The sequence below is a fragment of the Malus sylvestris genome, chromosome 4 (genome assembly GCF_916048215.2).
Source record: "Malus sylvestris chromosome 4, drMalSylv7.2, whole genome shotgun sequence".
Lineage (NCBI taxonomy): Eukaryota > Viridiplantae > Streptophyta > Magnoliopsida > Rosales > Rosaceae > Malus > Malus sylvestris.
In genome coordinates this window covers 2,065,538-2,081,807 of record NC_062263.1, presented here as the reverse complement: position 1 = coordinate 2,081,807, position 16,270 = coordinate 2,065,538, and the positions used below count along the sequence as shown (strand labels likewise).

The following is a 16,270-nucleotide window of genomic DNA, read 5'->3' as shown; positions in this document are numbered from 1 at the left end:
CATAGTGATCTTTGATTGAAATTGCCTCTGTTATTTCATATTGTTTTACAGATATAGATAAGACGATGTTCGGAAGTTATGGATTAGCTCACAGATAATGAAAAGTTGAAAACAGATTATATTGGTGAAGAAGATATATCCTCTTGAGAAGAACGACTGTCAGAACGTTCATGCTTCAAGATTAGAAACGCTGTTCGATTTGGTTCATGGTTGCATTAGGTCTTTAACCATGACGTTATGGTTAGGATTCGAGTTCTAAACTAGGGGAGTTTGTTAAGTTGGTAATACCTATCTTTAATCTATGTCATCATAATATTTGTTTAATTGGTCAAGAGGACTCAAACTGCGTTTTGCTGCATGCATTCGGAATCATAATTTGAGGCTCCCGCTTTATGAATTGTTTTAACTTTTGTTTTAATTTGTTAATTTGTTTTTGCTTCAATTTTTGAGTTAGTTTTAGTATAGTCCACACACCTGCATATATATAAACAACCAAAGGCACCCAAAAAAATCACCTGATTTAGACCCTTTTAGAATGTATATAACCCTATTCTGGTCTGGTCCGGTATAGAATGAACTTATAATCATGGAACCGACAACTCGATCATTATATTATAGATTATAAGTTCATAACCCTAGCCCATTTCCATTTTGGGCAGAATAGATCTACTAATTCTTTGATTCCAGGTATTAAGGGGGATCTTGAACTAAGAAATAGATTCTAGAAGCTACAAAGGGTATCCTAAGCAATATGACAGAGTATCAAAAGCCTACGATTAAGTAACCCTTCTGCAAGTAGAAATTACATCCACATTTACATATTCATACACATAGTTCACTATTGTTTAGAAAGTGTTGTAGTACCTTGTTGAGTCCATATGACAGAGTATTCAACACAATTGTGGTTCACTAAAACCTTGTGGTTTAGAGTGCTACTATTACAAGGACCTAAGAGACAAACACAGACCAACCATGAGCATCATAATGGGGCGTAAACTTGTCTTAAACATTCAACATTTGCCTCGACCAATTTTCAGATTTTTTTAGATCCATTTTCATGTGCATTTGACATTGTTTTTCGTTATGAGTATGCATTAAATTATTTATTTAATTGCACAAATTATTCTTTAATTTTATATGTGATTAATATAGCAATTAGATTGTATCTTTTCCAACAGAAATTTACAAAGAAGGGGCAAGTGTGTTTTTATACAAGCATAAACTGAGGGTTTATACTCCTAGAAGGCTGGAAGAAAGGGCTCTGCTGGGGCTCAAAGTTGGCTTACTCTGCATGTCTCCACATTTCCTAGTTTCTACTGGACTAGTAGTCAGCCATGCCAGATGTTGAAATGATTTGTCGGATTTACCGGTTTTATGTTCTAACGTCGAATACGCATTTGTGTATTTGGGATTTTACAGTAGATGCTCACAAACATCGTCTGCAACGGCCTCTTCCATTTCACTTTTAGAGAACAAGCAAAAACGCCGGCGCGATGCTGCGGGTTTTAAGACTTTAATATTTTCCTACTTCACTATTCTCGGGCTCATCTTCATCTTCATTATGTAGAGGTGTTTTCTCTTCTGAAATTTTCACTGCAAGTGTTGGCATAGGGATATATAATCTGACAAAGAAAATGTCTTTATAGCAATAAAAACAAAAAACTGCTTGATAATTGGACAAAGAAAAGGAGGAAGATGAGATGAACAAAGAAAAGGTCTAAAAATTCTGACAGAGGCATGTTTAGCAAGTTAAAAAAAAAGGCATTTCCAAACAGAAGATTCAATATCAATATTAAAAGGAAAATAATGCCTGAGCAAGGAGAAAACCGAAAAAAAAAAAAAAAAAAGTAAATCTGAGGATTTAAGGTAACTTGCTTGTTTGGTGCTTGTGCTAAGGATCAAAGAGAAGGAGAAATTTAATCTTCTTCTTGAAAGATGAAGGAAGTGTAAACTATTCGAACGGCCAATACTGTAAGAAAATTGGAAACCAAATGAGAGAACATAGTAGAAAAATTGATGGGGAAAATAGATTAAAAACATAGAGGACAAATGATGTTGTCCAATGTACTTAATTTCTCTTATATAATAAGACAACTGTATATATTTCTTGACCATCTGAGAGAACATCAAATTTGAATGAACTAATAGATACATGAATCATAAGTAGGCGAAAACGGTTCAACAATTAGATCTTTAGAACATAAGTTAGGATTTTTGATAAGTTTATTTAGGAAAAGTTTCGCTTTGGAGTAAGCCGACACACATGCTTGATGAGCCATACCTCCTCCTAGATCTGGAATCCTTATGTTAGGAAGACTAAATTTGGAGACTAAATTTACAAACTAAAAAATGTACCACCAATAGGAATGAGCACGTTTATCAACGGTTAAGTAATAAACCAATCATCAACTTTCATATCTTTAGTTTCCAAAATTTTGTCTAAATATTTTGTCTCCCTAGTATTATCCCCATACTTTAACTTCCAAAATTTTGTCTAAATATTTTGTCTCCCTAGTATTATCCCCATACTTTAACTCATGTTATGAACAATTTTTTTCATCCCTAGGAGTTGGTTTCAAGTTAGGATGTCACCACATAGACCACGAAAAGAATTTGACCTATATAAAAATTAAATTTATTAGCCATAGTTAAACTACCAACACGCGGTGCACTCTTATGGCAGTCTTTATTCTCGCCACCTAATATGGGTGCCTGGGTGGTAAATAAATTCGGACTCACACAACATTTATAAGTCTTTATGTTTATGAATTCAAATAGAGGAACTACTATATTTCAATTTAAAAATCCTAACTTTGGTCCCAAGTTTCTCTTGTACAAATTTTAAATTTTATCATTTTTGAATCCTTTAGTTTTATGTTTATGAATTCAAATAGTTTCTCTTCTCATAGAGCAATGGAGAGCATTGTTCTTATGAGTTTGAAAGTGGTCGATCGGTCAAATGGCTTTCATTAATATCTACATATTGGATTAAGGGTGGAACAAGACTCTCCATAAACTCTCTGTCACCCGATCACCTTCTTTAGGAGGTTGCATAGTGTTTTGTTGAATGCTTCTACAAGACCATTGGTCGGAGCATGAGACATGGAAGACTTGTGTTGCTTGAACTTGTATTTCTCATAGAGCTTGTCCATGAGTTGGTTGGAGAACTGTTTTCCGTTGTCGGTGATGATGTAGTAAGGCACACCATATCGATAAATGATATGCTCTTTGATGAAACGAACGACAATTTCCTTCTTGACTTCCCTTAGGGGTACTGCTTCAGCCCACTTAGAAAAGTAGTCTGTTGCAGCTAAGATGTAGGCTTCTCCGATAGACGACTTTAGTGTGATTGGTCCTACGACATCCAATCCCCATGCATTAAATGGCCATGAAACAACCGTAGGGTGTAATAGCTCAGGCGGTTGATATATGAAGTTGGCATGGAACTAGCAGGCTTGGCACATTTTGGCGTGTTCCAGGAAATCCTTCACCAAGCTTGGCCAGTAATAGCACATCCTTTTGAGCTGGAAATGCAGTTTTGGTCCAAACTGATGCGCTCCGTGTACGCCTGATTGTGCTTCTTTCATGGCTTGATTAACTTCTTCCTCACCTAGGCATCTTAGAAGTACTCCTTCAAAAGAGCGTCGATAGAGTGTTCCTTTGTAGTAGAGAAAGTGAGGTGCTCGTCGACATATTTCAAAACGGTGTCTAGGATCATCTGGAAGCTTTCCATGCTCCAAGTAGTTCATCAGCGGCTATCTCTATTCTTCAGCGTCGACTGAAAGTACTGAGATGACGTTTGTATCATCCAATAACATTTTAGTGACGGGTGGGATCACCAATCTTTGGCAAACTAGCACGTCTGCAGCTTTGTATTCTCTTAGCGCCATACTTGAGGCTAAGTTATCGATAGCGTATGCCATTTGATTTTCTTTTCTTAGCAAAAGTTCTAGCGTCACGGCCTTGAACTTTCGGAGCAGTTGAGTTGCTAGCTGGAAGTATAGGACGAGATAATCTTTCCTCACTTCATACTCAGTCAAAAGATGATTAATTATGAGCTTGGAGTCACCATACACTTCTAGCATTGTGATTTCCATGTTGACCGCCATTTGGAGTCCGATAATTAGTGCTTGGTATTCAACGACGTTGTTGCTTACTTAACCGGAAGGAATAAGCTAGTATTTGTCTTTATGGTGACATGAATACTACTCCTGCCCCCGCTCCGTCTGCTCGTGCGGATCTGTCGAAGAACATTATCCATGTCGGGAAGATGTCGACATAGAACACCTCTTCGTCAGGCAAGTCATCTAAGATTTTCCAATAAGCTAGGATTGTATGATAGGCAAGGAAGTCTACTAGCTCTTATCCCTTGATGGCTTTAGCTGGGATTGAGAATGAATGCCCATTTTACTAGTGGCCCATCAAAATTGGCTTGGACATGACGTATTTGACTGGGTCAGCTTTGGCAACCAAATGGATGGTGTAAGCATGCATGTAGTGTCTGAGCTTTTGGACAGCAAAGGCTAAGGCAAGGCACATCTTCTTTATTACGATGTAGTTGAGCTTAGCCCTAGTGAGGGTTCTACTTAGGTAGTAAAGTGCTTTTTCCTTTTGTTCTTCATTTTCTTGTGCTAAGAGTGCTTCAATGGAACCTTATTGTGCATCAATGTACATGATGAATGGTTTTCAATGCATGGGAGCTCTTAAGATAGGTGGGCATGCTAGGTACCTTTTTATGCTTTCGAAGGCATTGCGGCAGACGTTATCCTATACGAATGGAGCATCCTTCTTCATGAGTCGATTGAAGGGTTGACGGCGTCCGGCGAGATTAGAGATGAAACGTCTTATGAAGACAAGCCGTCTTTGTAGACTTTTCAACTTGTGTAGATTCCTTGGCTCGGGCATGCTTTGAATGACCTTAATCTTTGACTAGTCCACTTCAATGCCACGATGCTTGACAATAAAGCTGAGGAACTTCCCAGAGGTGACGCCAAATGCACATTTTAACGGGTTCATCTTAAGGTTGTAGTGCCGTAGTTTGTCGAACATCATTCATAAATCCTTCAAGTGATCGGATCTCTTCTTGGTCTTGATAACTACGTCATCTACGTAACATTCTACATTTTTATGTAGCATGTCATTGAAGATCTTATGCATGACGCATTGATATGTGGCTCCAACGTTCTTCAAACCAAAAGGCACTACCTTGTAGCAGTAGATACCTTTTGGGATGCGGAAGGCTGTTAGTTCCTTGTCTTCAGAAGCCATACGGATTTGATTGTTCCCAGATGAGCCATCCATGAATTATAGCGCTTCGTGGCCAATGGTCGTGTCCACCATGATTTCAATTATTAGCAGGGGAAAGTCATCCTTTAGGCAAGCGTCGTTGAGGTCTCGAAAGTCTACACAAACACGTATTTATCCAGATTTTTTAAAGATAATGACGATGTTAGAGATCCACTTAAGGTATTGCACATTTTGAATGAAGCCTACTTCGATTAACTTGTCAATCTCGGCCTCAATTTGTGGGATGAGTTTGGATCGATAGCGTATTTGAGTTTGCTTTATCGGTCGCGTTCCAGGCTTGATTGCTAGATGATGCACAACAATGATAGGGTCAAGGCCGGGCATTTCCTTGTAGGTCCAAGCAAAGACGTCTTTGTACTCCAAAAGTAGTTGGTAGTACTCATTGATCTTATCTGTGCTTAGTAGTGCACTTATGAAGATAGGCTTTGGCTCCTTGCTTGTGCCTAGGTTAAGCTCATTGAGATCATCAACCGTGGCTTGCCCTCTTTCTTTGAGTTATGGTGGCGCATCAGTGACATCCTCTTCGGGAACTTCGTCTTCCTCGTCCTCTTGGATCGTGATGTGGAAAACATCTTGGACCTCATCTTCAACATCGTCCACTTGGGCTTGTTGGCGTGAAGATTGGCCAGTGTGGATGATGGTGCACTTTTTATACCTTCAGTTGTCCTTTTGTGCCTACTTTTAAGGTTGCTTGGCACTTCATCCTTAAAGGAATCGGGCTGCGAATGTCGTCTTTTCCTACTAGATCATCGAGCTTTTCTTCCTTTGGCATTGTCTTCCTCTTTCTAGAAGTCTTCTTGGTTTCTACAAGTCTTTCTAAGGTAGACCGTCGCGGAAGAGAGCTAGCCATGTTGCTTTGTTTCTTAGATTTTAACAATTTTTCGAAGACAGAGCTTTGGGGTGTTGGCTTGTTAAGCTGTTTTAAGATGGATGTTCATTCTTGACCTCCAATGCGATCAAGTGCCAAAATTATGGGTTTTGAACGATTCAACCTATCGAAGACTGATGTTCGAGGGGCGGGTTTAGGCTCCTCTTGATTTTGTTCAACGCTTACATTGATGTGTTGAGCGCTAGCATTTTTCGCTACTCTTAAAATCTTCACGGGCGTATTTAGTGTGAAGTCAAGTTCAGCTTTGTTGTTGTAAACTCCGTAACCGTGCTCCTTTAGTCTATTTTGAGTCTCGGTGAGGTCACGTTCTTTGTCGTTAACGGTGTTTGCATTCTTCTTTCCAAGATTTGAAGAGGAAGTGAAATTGTACCCAGCCTTTGACATGAGTTTATAGGCGTTTGGGTCGAAGCCTTTTTCAATCCTCTTGGTTGGAAGAGAGCTTGGTTCTGTCACTTTTGGTAGGGGTTGTACAAAGCCTTGCGGTGGTTTTGAGATTTTAGCATCACCTAGCTATGTCAGAGGTAAAACTGCATTTGCCTTGAGCAGCTTTATGTCGTCCTTGTGCAGCTGTGTGTCGGTTTTGCTTGTTTCGAACAGGGATTGCCCACTCTTTCTTCTCGACTCTGGATGTATCAAAAGACGGGTGTGTTTGATCATTTTGAGGGCGTCACATTCCCTTTGGTTGTTACGGGCTTAGCAAGCTCATCGTCATTTTTACTTAAAGATGGCACGGCTTCCTCTTCTTGCTCTTTAGGCACGGCTTGCCACTCATTTTTTGGTACAGCTTTGCCTGTGGACTTGATCTCTTTTGGAAGAGCTTCAGGCACTGTATCTTTATCCATGTAGAACTTGGCGTTCGCGAAGTATGATTCAACTTCGGTGAATGGTTTGGTGTCGCCTTGTATCACCTTCACTCATTCTTAGTAGTATTTTAAGCATTGGTGGAGGGTGGACGACACCACTCCATTCTCATGGATCCAAGGCCTTCCCAAGAGCAAACTGTAGGAAGTTCTCGCGTCAATCACATGGAATATCATGCTCGACTTGAGTTCGTCAATGGTCATCTCGACGTAAACCATGCCCATCGCTCATTGTCCTCCTTGGTTGAAACCTTGGATTAGTAGACGGTTTTGGGTCAGTTCACCCACTTTGATGCCGATTGTAGTCATTGTTGACTTTGGCATAATGTTTATGGCCAAACCACCATCCACAAGCATGCGGTTGACTTTGTGCTCTTTCACGTACCTAGAGACAAAGAGATGACGGTTGTAAGGTTTTAACTCTAGTAGCAAGTCTTCATCAATGAAGGTGATTGCGTCATGAACATCATAACATGTGGCGTATTCATGTGGTTGAAGCTTCAAGCATTTGTCCTTGCTTTCCTGCACTTCATGGTCGTCGGGACTCACCAAGATCGCTATTAGTGCTCTTCGCATCTCCTTGGGCAATGTAGCGCCTCATCGATGTTAAAGTATAACGCCAGGCTTTCTTCAGGCATGAGAGTTTCCTATTCCTTGATGGTGATAGCTTTGCCTTTTGAGGGCTCTTTTATATTTACTTCAACCATGTGACAGGCACCAGTAGTGCACTGTTGAAAGAAATCCTTTAAGAAGTACTCGTGCAATGAGACGAGAATGTATGGCTCTTGCTCCATAGGTTCTCTAACGTATGTCGGCTTAGCAGTTCTTACGTTTCTCTTGGCTTTCCTATTGTTACTGCGGTGGTGCTTTCTCGCTTGTTCCACATTTGGTTTTGCAGCTTGTCGTCTTGGCTTCTTTGTCTTCTTGTAGGTCACAAGTGTCCACCCCTCTTCATCGTTGGTAAGTGCATTTTGGTCATTTACCCCCAATGATGGTTGTGTAGAAGGTGCCACGCAGCTTGAACATGTGTTACTTGGAGAGGCATGAAATCGAACAAACCAAACATAATTGCAGTAGTGTACATGTTGTGTCTTCAAGGTCAAGTTTGATTTGTCTTTGTTGCGCCAACTTCATGATGAGCTCCTTGAGGATGAAGCACTTGCCAACACGATGGCTCACGATACGATGGTACTTGCAGTACTTGGGATCGTTAACACGATTCATCTTTTTGGGGCTCTTACATTCCGGTAACTCAATCACCTATTTTTCCAGTAGGGCGTGTAACATCGCAGCCACGTCAGAGTCTGGAAAAGGGTACGTCTTTTGCTCCAACTCTTTCAAGGTGTTTTTGTACCTATCTTGGGTGCGAAAAGGCTCACCTCTTTTTATCTCATTCGCTTTGTTATTGTAAGAGATCTTGACGGGCGCAATGGAGGTCTTGACTAGGGGGAGGTAGTGTTGATAGTAAAAACTTCCTTGGCGGGCTTCTTCCTAATCTTGTCTACCTTCGGAGCGAACACCTTGTCCTTCTCGAAGTCGGTGATTGGCTCTTTTTTTCCATGGTTGGTGATACTCAACTCCATGTTGTATGAATAAGTCGCCAGTTCCTCAAATGTCCTAGGCTTTATGCATCGAAGGATGTAGTGTAGGCCCCAGTGTATACCTTGAACGTACATCTTAATGGCAGAGGTTTCAAAAAGCTAATCCTTGTAATCCATTGCCTTGTACTTGTCAACTCCAGCATGTTTACGGTGTGGTGCGTGCTGTAGAAGCCGTTAAGCAATTCCCTTTCAAGCTGATCCCAACTATTATGGATTTGGGCTCGAGGTCGGTGTACCAGTTAAAGGCATTACTTTTTAGCGAGCGTACAAACTGCTTGACGATGTAGTCTCCCTTTGTCCCAGCATTGTTGCGAGTTTCGATGAAATGGGCAATATGTTGTTTAAAATTGCCCTTTCCATCGAATTGCATGAACTCTGGCGGCTGATAACCCCTTGGCATCCTCAAGGCATTAATTTTCTTGGAGTAGGGCTTTGAGTACAGCACGGAGTCATGCGAGCTTCCTTGGTACTGCGCCTTGATGGTGTTAATGATCATCTCATATAGCTGTTGGATAGAGAGAGATCCCATGAGTGTTGTTGCTTGGTCCAGCTTCTCTTAGGCTTTCTCCACCAGAAGCTCTTCATTTTAGTCGATTTCCTACTTTGGTTGGTTAACTTTCAGGTCAGCTTTGTCTTCGTGCTGCACCTCCAGACGGTTGACGAACGTAGCAATTTGTAAGTCATTCTCCTCCACAGTCATTTTCAACCTTGCAATTGCTTTACTCATTTGAGTCAGTTGCTCCACGATGGAAGTTGTATAAGTGGTCATGACTCTCATGGCTACGGGACATGAGCTACTTGAGTCGGCGTCAGAAGTCAAAGACTTAAAGTACCTCATCGGGCTTTCTTCCCTTAGCGCCCTCAGCGAAGCTAGGGTGATCACAGGTTTGTGCCTCGGGTACTCTTGCTCATTCGGCAAAGTTGATGGAGGAGTGGAAGGCATGGCAGAGAGAGTTATTGCCTTGCTTCGAGTTGTGACGCCCAAATTGCCACCACTTGCGGCAACGATGCCCTTATTCTTCGCGTTGGTAGCAAGAACAACTACTATTTCCTTGATGCCATTTGTGCTTTTTTGCGGATTTAAAGACAGAGATGAGAGGCAGAGAGGTCCCACCAGGCGTGCCAAATTTGTAAACACAAAAATTCTTGTAACGAATGAAACGATAACACATGTACAAAGTAGATTGAATTTGTAGGTTACAATCTCTGTTTACAACTTTTCCTCTGATTCAGTCTTCAAATTTGATCTAGATGGTTGATTGTTGATCCAAGAGTCGCAATGGATCTAGGACGAACGATTGAACGATTGCTTCAAGTTTTGAGCTTGAAACAAATGTGGGGATGGTTTTCACCTCAAAGGGGCATCAAAGGTAGTGTTTGATGCGGGATTTCGTTGCTTTAAGGGTCTTGGCGACTTGATCTTGAAATGAACGTTGCTACAAGTTTATAAGCTTGCAACAAAGTCTTGAAGGAATCGACACGAGCGCTTGTTGATTCTTCAAGGAAGTGCTTCGGCTTTGGTCGAGAGAAAGCTTTGGCTTTTGTTGAATGTTCTTCGAAGAGCGTTTTGGCAGCGTATTAGTCTTTAAAGGTTTGGCAGAGTTTCTTCTATGTAGAGATTTTTTCGACCCTTATGCTTGTGAGAGGACCTTGTATTTATAGGCTTCTCAAGGCTTACGTTTGGGATGATTTTAGGCATGTTTTGTATCTTAATTTCAACCACTTTACTCCCTTGGCCAAATTTAAGGATCTTGTTGCCTAGTTTGTGAGCAATCTTCAATTCTTACTTGTTTTATGAAGATGCTTTAGCTTTCTTTCCAGTTTTAGGATCAATTTGGATTCCCTAGCCCAATTTAAGGAGGATTCACCCTTATTGACAAATTTTGGGGAAGTTCCTTTGTTTGACTTGTGCCACATGTCATTGATGACTTGTCCATTTATGATGAGTCATATGCCACATGGAGCTTTGCGATCCATCATTGTATGCAACGAAATTTACATGTCTACAGTTAGATATCCCTGAGTTTAGGATGCTGCATAACATAAGGTCGAGTTCAAACGGCCATTATTATTTCACGGGCAGAGCTATTCGTGCTTGGTAGACTTATATTCAGGGTATCCCTTGTCATGACAAAGATGGGTCCGAAGACATACTGGTTATTGACGGAGCATGGGAATGAGACATTAGCGGAGTTCAGATCCGATCTAGTTTTCCAACAGTTCCTAACTTCAAAAATGAGTTGCCTAATATTGGAGTGTGCTGTCTGGACTTAATTCATCAAGCAATGCAAATTCCGGCTATCAATTTCTTACATGGCCTGTTAATTTGATCTAAAATTACATGAAATAACGAATTTTGGATCAATACATTAACTAATTGGGTCGTTATAGGGTCACACATTAGAAACCTGTTAATCTCATATAGTATTTACCTACAGGTGACCCGTTACAACCAATAAAAAAAATGTTTGTTTGATAATTTTAAACTACTAAAAAAACCTTACTACAATAGCCATAGTATTTAATTTACTTAAGAAAGATTAAGAAATTCCAAAGCACATTAAACATACCAAAGCAATTTAAAAATATAAGAACACATTATAAATTCATAATAATTGATTTACAAGTGTGAAAAATGTGAAAAATCTGTAAATGCTCGTGATCGCACGCTTTGACGATGGTCCAACGTCATTTGGATTTTTGAAACCCTACAAACCCTCATGAACAGTGTTTTAAGGGGAGTTCAAACTGAATAAAAATTCATAATAATTAATGTAAAAGTGTGAAAAAATGTGAAAAAAAATATACAAATGCTCGTAGTTGCATCCTCTATGCTTAGACAATGGTTACATCATCGTTTAGATTTTTAAAACACTCCAAACTATCATGAATAGTGTTTATTGTTTGAGTGCAAAATCAAATAAAATTCATAATAATTAATGTAGAAGTGTGAAAAAATGTTTATATATATACACAATCACTTGTAATAACAAGTTTTACAACTGTCATGAAGGGGTCAACCCCGAAATTTGACACCATGATCCATAAACTTACGCTCTATTCTTCTCACCAAATTTCATTTTTTAGATTTTCTTTTTTGAAAGCTTGATCTTTTAGCGGATATAGAAAAATGAACGGTTATGATCGTTGATATCACATTTTAATGTTTATCTCATGGGTTGGAGATGGTTTTAGAACACATGTTTTCGTCAAGATTGAGATTCAGGAAGGTAAATCTTACAATATTATATTGGGAAAATGAAAACATAGGAAAAGATAAAAAAAAAAATACAAAATTTTGTATATGTATATTTATAGCAGAAAAGTAGTAACAAACCACACAAACTCGCTCAATCTGCATAAATTATTTAATAACGTTCAACGATTGCAGCATAGAGCTTCATCACCATGTGATTTTGGAACCGAGAAAATGCATTGCTCCATGGCACATTAGACAACTGTAATCCAAGAACAATCCAAAAATCGAATGCAAACCCAAGCCCCAAGCTCAGATAGAACCCACCGTCTTCAAGCACAAGACCTCCTCCGTGCTTCTCATCACCTATCGGTGGCATGGCCTCATCTGCATTGCAACGCTCTTCCAATGGAGGTCCGCAAAGTTTATTGCCAACATAACTAGACTGATCAAAGCTTTGAAGTTGAGTGCTTGTCGGAATCTGCCCTATCAAATTGTTATAGGACAGATTCAGATAATTGAGAAATGTCAAATTTGAGATGCTTAAAGAAATTTCGCCAGTAAGTTGGTTTACAGACAAATCAAGTGATTCTAACGTTCTCATATCACCAATTCTGGAAGGGATTTTTCCGGTAAGAAGATTATAGGATAAATTCAACGTTTGTAAGCTAATGAGGCTGGTTAGCTCTTCAGGGATTTTTCCAAATGACATGTTGCTTGAAAGGTCCAAACTAGCCACCAAACGAAGCATTGTGTTATATTTCACTTCTTTGCCTTTGGTCACAAAAATTGCATTCTCTGTGTAGGACTCCACAAAGAACAGAGTATTGGGAACTACTTTGCTTGAAAAGGTAGTGGCCATAGATGACAAATTTTGGAAACATCTTGGTATCGTTCCTAAGAGATTGTTATGTGCAAGGTCCAAGATTTGGAGATTCCTGAGACTACAGAGTTCTTCAGGAATGCCACCATCGAACTTATTTGAACGAAGACTAAGAACTACCAAGCTTTGGCCAAACCATATTGGAATGCTTCCAACAAACTTGTTTCCACCAAGGTCAAGAAGTAACAACTTCTCACAGTTTTGTAGGGACACGGGTAATTCTCCAGATAAGTTATTATTGCGCAAGTGCAATGATTCAAGAGAAAATAAGTGTCCAATAGAGCTTGGAATTTTCCCCATCGAATTGTTGTCTTCTAAATTCACAACGTTCAAGTTTGGATAGTGCAACCAACAATCAGGAATTTCTCCATTGAGGAGATTGTTGTCAAGATAAAGAACTTGAAGGTTTTTAGGTACATCACTCCTATCACAAAAGAAGAGAGAGAGAATTCCCGAAAATGATGAATTGGAAAGATCTAGTGTAGTCACTGTCGAAGACACAAAAGGCAATGAACCGTTGAACTGGTTAGACCTTAAGTCAATTATGATTTCTGAAAAGTGGAGATTGAATGCTTTTGTTTTGGCCAGTTGGCAGAAACTATGTTTGGAACCTCACCGGACAATTGATTACATGAGAGATCCACAGTGCTTACTGAACGAAGCGAAAAAATGTCCCAAAACCAAGTCGGAATGGTACCTGAAATTCCTGTATTGGACATGTTAAGAGCGGACAAATGTTTTTGACTCTTAAGCCATGCAGGCAACTCTGATGGTTCAAGACGCCAAGAACCTAATCTCAAGATAGAAAGTTGAAAAGGAGAAACGCAATCTGGGCTGGTTTTAAGAGTCAAGGAGTTCTCATCCGCATAAAAGTTAGATAATCTTGTAAGATTAGTAAAATGAACTTCAGAGACAACACCCTCTAATGAATTGTTATGAATGATCAATTCCTCTAAGCATGATAGATTTCCTAAGGACACTGGAATGGGACCTGAAAGATTATTATTTGAAAAATCTAAATAATCTATTTGACCAGGACTGCACCGAGACAAACTTTCAAAGATTTCTGATACCCTCCCCCTAAAATTGTTCAAAGACAAATCAACAGAAGTCAACTTACGAAGATTTCCCAATGAGTTTGGGATTTCCCCTTCAAGCTGATTCCAACCTAAACTAAGATCAACAAGGGCTGTCAAGTTTCCAAGGGAATTCGAAATTTCACCATGGAAAGCATTGTAAAAAAGATTGAGGGACTCGAGATGGCTCAAACTGTACAACCATTTCGGTATGGTAGAGTTGAGTTGGTTCAGATCCAGATCAAGAACTTTAAGAATTGTCAAGTTTGCAACACCTGTTGGTATGTGATAAAGATTGCAGGTAGACAAATGTAACTCGACCAGAAGAGAAGGGAATGTGTTTATTTGTAACCAATGAGATGCATTAGTAAGATCTACAGAACTCATGTCAAGATGTTTCAACAGAGAAAGACCAGAGAGCCACTTGAGACTCTCAACCATCAAACCAGAGTTTTCAGAAAGGTCGAGATAACGTAGACTAGATAGATTTCCCAACTGAGGAGGAATGGTTCCCTCAAACCCTGCATTTGAGAGGTCAAGATGCCTTAAACCTTTAAGAGAACCTAGAAACCTAGGGATCTGTAGTCCTTTAAAAATATTGAAGCTTACATCCAAGTAGCTGAGATGCGTTAAATTGAGTAGAGAAGGATTTACCTTACCACCCAACATATGCATCACCCCAGTCACTGGATCCTGATAACCAGCAAGGTGGAGCTCATGGACATGACCGGTTAAATTATCACAGGCAACACCAGTCTAGTTGCAACAACAATCGCCTTCACCAACCCAAGAGGAAAGCATATTTGAAGAATCAATAAGATCTTTCTTGAACAGAAGAAGTGCTTGTCTCTCATTTTCTTTGCAAGGTACATTCAGGTTTCCATTGCATAAGCTAACAGTAATAGACGCAATGCATAGAAGAAAGCTGATTGGTGAAACAACTCTCATGACTCTCGCCATATAGATATCAAGTAGGTGATGGATGTGAAGAACGAGTAATTTAGAGTGCTATATATACACACATTAGTAAAGAGTACAGGTCCAATAAAAAATAGCATAACTGGTTGAATCTGCCAACAAATTGCAATCATTTTTCTACATCCTAACCTACAAATACGGTAGACAAAGTCATTATGTAAATATTTGTCACTTTCAAGAGATATAAGACAAAACAATTACAGGCAGTGAGAGTTCAACTTCATCCCCAAAGAAACGTCAAGCACATCAGCAATAATTTCTCTACTTAATTAGTTTTAAAAATCATTTTCCAGAAGAGAATTGAAATATATATTGACTGACAAACCATCCCGAGATCGAAGGACTCATTTGTTTCCAGCAGACAGAATTATCTTGAGAGTAAAAGGTTTAAACTGGAAGAAATGTCTATTCTATATAAAGCAACATAAAAGAAGAAGAAAAAGGCACTCAACTCACAAATAAAAAAGACTTTGAAGCTGTGCAGCCTACTCTCTTTCAAATTCCTTTTGTAATCTAGCATCTTTGTACTTGTATTTATGTTTAACGCTCTGCTGCATTGCATGTAAGATCGATTCCCTATAAGAAAAATTCTTTTCAAATCACTTCAACGACCTGCACGAAGTTGCCCAACTAGCAAGCAAGTTTGCCCGAACGGGTTTAAACTTGCCTGATCTCTTGTATTTTGCATTTCTTTCAAGTTATTACTTTGTAGTTGGATTTTTTTAAGTATTTAACATCATTTCCTTTCTGTTCTTTCATTTTCGTATAGTGTTTCATACATTTCTATATACAAATCCATGTGAGAATTGCAAACTGAGTTGAACTAAGAGCCAATCAGTTTGTGGTTACCGTTTGTCATACATAAAGAAAATATTTGAAGTCCTTTGTAAAACAAAGCATATAAAAGAACTTAACATGGATCATAACCCCATCTATGGCACGATCTTTTGATCAGAATCTCAGTTTACTTGTGATGCAAACTTACACTTCAATAACAATATTATTCAACTTTCAGCTGGTGTTAACCAACAGTAGCATGCTTGATATAACGAATAATTCCCTTAAAGGAGCTTGATAACTCCTTAAGGTGTTTAAAGGCATTTTACACCGACAAGAGTTACAAACACTCACAGGGAGAATTGTTTCACCAACAAAAGAAGACATTAATGGGTACGTACGAGGGTGACTTTTCTTAACACAACATACGAGTTCATCATTTGTCACAATTTAAATTAAATCTTACCCAAACTCTTGACAGCAAGTCATACTCGCCGGAAAGTGCCGAGAAGGCCAAAACCAACCCGACTTAACGGAAAATTTCGAACTTCAATCGATGGGTTATAAAGTAGAGCTCAACAATTATATTAAATGACAACCCAAATTAATGATTTATTTTTACCAAATAAATAAATAAGAATTTTTATCTCATTTTAATTAAAAACAATTTTACATATGTTATTAACCATGAAAACCATTGAAC

At 39.1% G+C, this 16,270-nt stretch overlaps 1 protein-coding gene and 1 pseudogene across 5 annotated transcripts in view; one reads left to right on the top strand and one right to left on the bottom strand.

Moving 5' to 3' along the window:
• The window catches only part of LOC126618734 (F-box protein At3g07870-like), a 55,280-nt gene that overhangs the window by 3,661 nt on the left and 35,349 nt on the right, over positions 1–16,270 (top strand). The window contains exons 2-3 of one of the 5 annotated variants that reach the window (XR_007621838.1): positions 52–281; positions 1,179–1,296. The exons of 1 other annotated variant lie outside the window; for it this stretch is intronic. Coding sequence is in view for 3 of the 4 variants with exons in the window: in XM_050286878.1 (XP_050142835.1) it covers positions 1,160–1,348 (189 nt within the window). In the remaining variant the exon portion in view is untranslated. Of the gene's footprint in view, positions 1–51; positions 407–1,159; positions 1,533–16,270 lie in introns of those variants that run through there. 3 more of the 5 variants (XM_050286878.1, XM_050286880.1, XM_050286881.1) reach the window with 3 other exon arrangements.
• LOC126618740 (receptor-like protein EIX2) lies at positions 11,884–14,881 on the bottom strand (annotated as a pseudogene).